The 7,991-nt window shown below is 37.1% G+C and overlaps 1 protein-coding gene across 5 annotated transcripts in view; it reads left to right on the forward strand.

The window, feature by feature from the left end:
* The window catches only part of ATP6V0A1 (ATPase H+ transporting V0 subunit a1), a 62,734-nt gene extending 59,623 nt beyond the window's left edge, over nt 1-3,111 (forward strand). For all 5 annotated transcript variants that reach the window (XM_081933242.1, XM_081933243.1, XM_081933244.1 and 2 more), the window contains one exon: nt 1,436-3,111. In XM_081933242.1, coding sequence (XP_081789368.1) covers nt 1,436-1,529 — 94 coding nt within the window. In that variant the 3' untranslated portion in view covers nt 1,530-3,111. The remainder of the gene's footprint in view (nt 1-1,435) is intronic.
* Nucleotides 3,112-7,991: the final 4,880 nt, after the last annotated feature.

Here is a 7,991-nt window from a genome sequence, read left to right on the forward strand (position 1 = left end):
AGCTATGCTATGTAGCTATAGCTATGCTATAATTTATTTGGTAAAATTCTTGCTTCATTTCCAGGAAAGTACCATAATTTGCATAAAATAAAAAATAGAAATAAAATAGAAGAAGAAAGAATGGTGAATAGAACAGAACAGAATAATAAACTAGAATAGTTTATTGGCCATGTGTGATTAGTTACGCAAGGAATTTGCCTTATTGCGTAAGATCTCAGTGTACATGCAAACAACAAATGAATATAATCATAATAATGATGCTTACATAATCCACAAAGTCTGTGTGTGGTGTGGTGTGTGTGTGTTTGTGAATGCATATGCACTGGAAGCTTCTACTCTATATGATACTGTGTTGCAGTGGTCAATCTGATATGGGGGCAGAGAGAACCAACCAATGATTATTCTGATAATGTAGTATAAGAAACTCTTTTGGAGGGTACCCAAGGTTGGGTTCACTTAGCCATTGAGTAGATGGTGAGCCAGAACTACTGATCCTTTTTTACAGAAACAATAAATTGGGACTGAAGATGGTGATTGGACCACCTCATTCAATTTAGACAATAAGTGCAACAGTCTGCCTATGCAAGTCAGTTTGCACAAATAGGTGTGCTTTGCATGTGTCCATTTAATCTTTTAAAAAGGAGTTTTTACCCTCCATTATAAAATAAAGTGTTTATACTTTTTACCTCTGGGGAATAACATCAAGGCCATGTAAACGTTCGGCAGTCCTGCAGGATTCTTTTAGGAATGTTAACATATTAGATCATAGAACAGTCTTCCTCAACCTGGTAACATCCAGGCATATTGGTATTGCAAATTCCTGAATTCCTAGGCAGCAAGGCACATTTGTTGGGTGTCGTATTGGGGAAAACTGTATTACTGAATAAATTGTCACTGTCTTCAGTGCCATTCCATGTATCCTTGCTTGTAGTTCTCTATTGGCATTTCATGCAATTTTAATCTTGAAAATGGACTGATGATAACTCATAGGATATTTGGAAAGGTGTGTAATGCAACAAAATGTAAGAATCGTAGGAAGAACTTACAGATGGGTCTCATTTAGCAATCACAATAGGTTCTAGTGAAGTGGTCGCTAAACAAAACAGGTGACTGAAAAAGGCAGAAATACAGATGAAGATTACTGGTTGCTACGATCTCATTCAGATAAAGTTCTCTCTTGCAGTGACATGAGCATTATTCTAACTCCAAATTGCATTGTTGTAATGAGCAGGGTGTAAGTATCAACATTGCTTGCAATATGCTATCATTTAGTATTGTCATATTTTGAATGGTTACTATCCTATGCAGTTGCTAAATGATAACTTTTGATTTAGGAAATAAAATGTCAGTACTACTTTGGATTCTTAGAGAAATTTCAAATATATATGATAATGTGCAACCGATGACTGCTTTTCATCTGTCTTTTTCTTACCAGGGTGGAATTCCAGAATAAATTCTACATGGGTACCGGGTTCAAGTTTCTTCCTTTCTCATTTGACAGCATCCGTGATGGGAAATTTGATGAATGATCATCTTGGAGACATAATGCCTGGAAGTGTGGCACTAAATCCAGACCTTTACCTGCATGTGTGCATATATATATATGTCTTCCTAAATGATAATCTGATGTGTAGTTTTCCATTGTGTCCATAATATCCTAGTGATAATAATTTTATATTTCATTTAAAGTTTTTATTGAAGGAAAAAAAATCCTAAGAGGATACTCAGAGAATTTCAGGGGTGGGGGGATTGCTAGCAAAATTAAACTGTACTTTTGGCAAGTCTTGGATGAGTCTTTGGTTTTCTAATATAAGTGCTGACAGAGGAATGTTTGTGATTATGGAGGACGATATCCTGGTGGTCTGTAGTTGTCTTGTTCCCCAAAGCCATGGTAGCTAAAAGAGAAAAATCCATGTTTCTAATCTTAAAAATTGCTTCACATTTGGGGAAACACCTATATTGCATACATATGTTTTGACAACTTGATGATTAAAGGGGGCTCAATTATTCATCCATGCAACATATACGCTTCCCATTCAGACTTTCAAAAGGACATTTATATTTCCTACAGATTAGTATAAAGGTTGCAATCCAAAAAACAGTCTTGTTTACAATAGCCTCCTCCTGCATTTTTTTTTCTCAGTTAAATCACAAACCAAAGGGATGACAGTGCACCAGAAAGACCCTTCACCATCATTTGACAGACATTTTAAGCATTTGCCCCTGCACAGGGTTTTTTCCATATTTTAAACATAATTTTAAAGCTGGAAACCTTTTTTTGGTAATATTTGAAGTGTACATCTAGAAAATGTAAGTGGAAAACAAATTGCTTTCTGGAAAAGTGCTCCCCCCCCCCCCCAAACCCCAAACCTTTGCATCTTGCCATTATCAGAAATTTCTTTTCTCTAGATGAAAAGAGCAGGTGGGGGAGCAAATTACTTGTTTACCCTGTTATAGCTGGCTTCTGTTTGCTCCACATGATTAATTAATGAGGAAATTTAATAACACTGGTTAAAATCTGAACTGCTTGTTTTGTTCAAAGAAAACTCAGAATCTTTCACTTCCGTTCTCACATGACCTTGACACCTATTACTGCTGTAGGGAAGAACGTGGCTACTCTTGACATGTCTACAGCTGAACAGTTCAAGAGAGTGTGGTAACTTGACAGCAGCAATAGCAGCAGTATATATGTTTTTAGGACAGATTCTCCTTGAAAATAAGAATAGCTTGAGGGTAACACCTGTCTTCGGTTTATGTGTGTTTAGATGCAGGAATGAATCTAGCATTGTATGCCTCTGTAAGGTATAAATTTATGCTGTGAGTATCGTGCTGTGGTGTGTTAGATAAATGTGCACTTTTCTGAAAGTGTTTCACGTGAAGTCTTCAGGGCCCTTCATTGGCACTTAAAGAATGAGCCTTGATGTGTTAACTTTATAAGAGGGTGCAAAAACAACACTTTTTAGTGGAAAGTGTGAAATTATAGCTGTTGCTGTTGTGTAAAATGCAAAAAAAACACCTGTTTTGACCACTATAATATGCAGTAAAGTTTTTCCCTATTTTCCTCATCATCTAATTGCTGTTATCTATTAAAGCAGTTGAAGTCACCTGTAATGTCTTGTGTTTTTTTTAATGTATTTGGGGGAATGGAATGGATGAGTATGATTAAAAGAGAAGAGGGTGAACACAGATGTAGGAACACAGAAAAATAAATATTGTAAAACAGATCATTCCAAAAGCCAAATTCTGGAATCAGTTACTGGTAAAATTCTTTTTTATTGTTGTAATATTTGGGATTTAATCAATTTTGCTGTTTGATATAATCCTCCCCCCCCCATTATTCTCCCCCTCCTCTTCAATTATGCTCCAATCCCATCCACTAAAACCAGAGTTGTAGTTTTATTCTGCTTTTCCCTTTGCTTATAAAATTTCAATGGCTTTCCACCCACAAAAGTGAAAAACTTTTCTTTAAACAAACTGACTCTTGGGAAATTTATTTATTTATTTGATATATTTCTTGCCTTTTTTTAGGAGCTCAGGACAGCACACATAGTGCTTCCTCCATTTGTTTTCCTTTGCAGAACAAACCTGCAAGGTAGGGATGGCTAAAAGAATTAGTAGTCATCCAGTGATCTCTCATGGCTGAGAATGGAATTTAAACCTAAGCCTCTTCAGTGCCATTTCAGCACCAAAACCATTACATTATGTCAGCTCTATATTTTAGAATTCTGAAATACTCCAGTTTGAAACTGCTTGGTGTTCCCATCTCTTTGATCAATACCAGATTCTTCATTTTCATGGAATTATTAGATCCACACATTTGACTCTGCTGCCTTTTGTGGCCCATGCTAGTCTATGGGCTCTTGTCTCTTTAATCTTCCAGGATAAATTCCAATATTACAACATTTTCACTGGGACTGAACCTCAAAATATCCACCAAAAGTAAATCCCAATCTTCTCTAAACGGATTTATGGTTCTTCATTTCCAAAATTCTCAGCAATGGCCATGCTGACTGGGGAATTGTAGGAGTTGATGTCCATAGATTGGAGAGTACTACATGTTGGAGAGATTTAGGGAAGGCTTGTATAACAGCAGTGACTGCAACTTTACCTCAAGTCCTTTAAAGTATTCCCTTCTACTTTTGCTTAGCTGTAGGAGGATCAATCCGACCATTCTTAACTCAAAGGTATGCGCACAATTTCCAGAAAGTAGGTGTGCTTTAATGTCTTAAACCAAAAAATGAACTAACAACAAATATTGCTGTTGAAGAATAAAACAAAGTCAAAAAGCCAGTTTATCCAATGCAAACTGAACATCCTACAGAAGTGGTAGATTATATGTCTGATACCAGATGGTTAGGGAAGGATGTGGAGGACGTTGTCCAGGTATCTTATGAAATCTTGTTAGCAGGAATGTGTTCATTTAATAAAATGCTAAAATGATTTAATAATCATTTGTGCCAACATTTTTCAAACTTGGCAACTTTGAGATATGTGGACTTCAACTCCCATAATTACCCAGGTAGCAGGCTGAGAATTGAAGTGACCTATATTAATAACACTAAACCAGTTATTTGCAAACTGGGGCAGTCTATGTACGGATCAGTAAATCAATTGAGAAGGATAGAGTTTTAAGGCAGGCAGAGCCCTTCTCCCTTTTCTATTAATACAGCTTGGCTGCTCTAAGTGCATGCTTCAAAAGATCTCCATTGATCAGATTTAATTGGCATAATTTGAATATTCTGATGTTGCAAAATGGTTGGCAAGATATTTCCTTGTACATGGTTTAGAGGGGACAGAGGGTATTTCTTTATACATGGTTTAGAGGGGACAGAGTGAACTTTGCAGCCAGTCGAAAGCCTATGTAAAAAAAAAAAGAACGAGACAGCAAACATTTCAATGTGTGCTTGCTGTGTTGCAACATATTGTATTGCAATAGAGTGCCAGGAACTGGTTCTTGAAATCACATGAGCTTTAAACCTTTTTTTTCTCTGCCATAACTCAAATTGCTTCATTCTTAGTTCACAATTATCCATCTCAAGGATATTTTAATTCTCTAGAGAAATCAAAAGAACTGCTCTTGCTATTAATGGATCAACTCAAGCTTCTGGAAGAATTTGTTGGTAGGCTATGATTGGGACCGAGGTTCTTGTGTTTCTGTTCCTATGGGGAAAAACAATCCTGGTCTAGGACTTGCTTGCCAGACGCTATTTGAATCTGTTACTCATTACCTAGGCTGCAGGAAGAAGGGCCAGTGGAACAGAGTTTGTAGGTCATAAGCTGGTTCTTGAAAAGATGAGTTCATGTGATAAATAGGTTGTGTCATTCTTAGTTGTAGTCTTTGACTTACAATACTTATTTAGTGATTGTTCGAAGTTACAGCAGCACTGAGGAAAAAAGATTTATCACTATTTTCTACACATAGGACCATTACAGCATCCCCACAGCCATGTGAAAAAAACTCAGATGCTTGGCAACTGAGTCATATTTATGACTGCTGCAGTGTCCTGGAATCATGTGATTTTCTGACAATTATTGGAGAAGCCAGATTCACTTAACAACTATGTTGCTAACTTAACACCTGCAGTGATTCACTTAACAACTACGGCAGGAAAAGTAGCATAATGGGCAATACTCACTTAACGTCTCACTTAGAAACAGAAATGTTGGGCTCAATTGTGGTGGTAAGTCGAGGGCTACCTGTAATGGAATATTAGCCTGTGCAAGATAATGTATACATTGAAATCAGAATTTTGGGCAAGTGTTCAAATTTTAAATTACCTTGTCCCAGACCTGATAGGACCTCACTACCACCAACTCTCCTCTACCAACTCAGTACCGCCATTTCTTTGCAGGACATCTTGACACCAGAAAGTTGCTGCGAGAATAACTTATTGTGGGCGCTGGATGGAAAGCCAGATGAATGAATGGGATTTCAGAGGGTGGTGGCAGTAGGTTGGCTCTGCCCCAAGCACTGAATTGGCAGTTCGGCTGTAGCAAGGAGGGTGCGGAGACAGAGATAGGAATGGGCTTCCTATTTTGACACCCCCCTGAACCTTAGGCTGTTATTCTACAAGATGTTTTTTTTTTAAAGACCAGTGGCTGCCAGTTTTTTCCCCCTAAAGTGCTGAGTAGAAAAACCTTGTAGAGTGGCGCAGCACAAGGTTGGCTACCCCGAGCTAGCAGTGTCGAGTCCTCCCATTCCGTGAAACATAAATAAGTACATTTGTTTTAACCTTTAATATAGTTGATACCCTGATTCATTTATTTGTAATGACCAAAATTGAATTGCAACAAATCTTGATTTTGCATGTGCTCTTCTCCCCGACCCACATATCCTTCTGTCATAACAAATGTGTTTGGTTTTTTAAATACAAAAAGATATTCTGTATTTGCTACCACATATTAATCCAATTATTTTTTCCTTCCCAGAATTAATCCTATTTAAAGGTAAATTGTAATATTTCTGTGGAATACTTTTTTTTTAAGCTGAGGGGAAAAAATGCTGTGAAAAGGACACATACTTAAAACCTGCTTTGAAGTTTGTTTCAATAATAAAATTTTCTCTTTCAGTGATGATTTTGTACAACACATGAGACAAGACTGTAAAATGGGAAAGGATAGTCGGATTCAGTGTATCGTGCCATGGTCTTGGTATGTTGATACAGAAGGCTTCTAGGTTAAGCCATAATATGATATATTTGGCTGTAATGTTTATATTAATGCAATGGTTGGTTGAGTAACCTGAATTAACCATGTTGAATGAACCCAACCAATGGATTGTATATAATAAACTCAATTTCCGTTGATTTCATTGGAGGCTTTATATCAGGATCTAGGCCAATATTATTTATTATCTGTTCTGTTTCAACCTTCTCTGATGACTTATTTTTCAGATTTTTCCCTTTATAAGATTATTGACACAATATGATGAATTCTGCTTGGAGTCTGTCTCATATAAAGTTTTACTTCTCTGTATACATTTTTCTCTATTTTTATACCTATTGTTACCAATCTTACATCTTACATTGCAAACACTTGGGACAGTGGCTTATCTGCCTGCATTTTTGAAAGCAAGTTGATGGAGTTATATAAATAAATGGCTGGAACTGTGTATTTATATAAAAGATTTCAAGTTATATGAACCCAGGCTAAAGCAAAGAAGCAACTGGCCTGTTTCCTTTTAACAAAAGAAACAATTTGGAAATTATAACACAAGTTCGCAGTTAATGCATGTTATAATATAAATCAAGAGCACCTCTGAATTATCAAGTGAGTCATTATCATTTCTAAAGAGAAGCAGAAACAGCAGCTTTCAGAAAAGCTAGACTTCCAAAACCTTTTTTTTATAAATTGCCACTGGGGTGAGTGGGTGTAAACCTGTGGGCGATTGTTGACACATATCTGAGAGAGGTGGGAGGGCAGGAACAACTGAGAAGGTGCCTGAAATTATTGGGAAGCTGAACTGGCTACTATTGCCTGCTTGTGCCTGCTGATTTCAGTGAAGGATTTCACAGCTGCTATTCACTTCCATCTCTGATGCCCAGACTCTCTCTTCCCTGCCCTTTCCCCTTCTCCCTCCCCCCCCCTCATGTATCTCTCTATATTTATCTGTCATCTATTTATCTATTTTATGTGAGTTTCTTACACACAATACTCTGACCCCATCCCTTTAGTTTAGTTCACCCTCCTTTTCTGGCAAATCCAAATCATAATTCCCCCACACACAAACACAAACATATTTTTAAAGAACATATTGTCAAAGAGGTCTTGGAAAAGTAGGGAAAGAAGAGAGCTATATGATGAAAAGGAAAGTAGCTGGTTGCTTAAAATTTGAGGCCTGTGGGGAATGAGATTAAATTTTGCATCATGACTCTAGCAATGGAGTATATTTTATTTGGCTGGATCCCAAGTCAAACTGGGATTCTGTGGTGAGACTTGATATTTTTTTTCTAAGCTAAGGTAGGTAACATGGGAATCAGCACTGTTCCCAT

Source organism: Natrix helvetica (assembly GCF_964273705.1).
Source record: "Natrix helvetica genome assembly, chromosome: Z".
In the NCBI taxonomy this organism is placed as follows: domain Eukaryota; kingdom Metazoa; phylum Chordata; class Lepidosauria; order Squamata; family Natricidae; genus Natrix; species Natrix helvetica.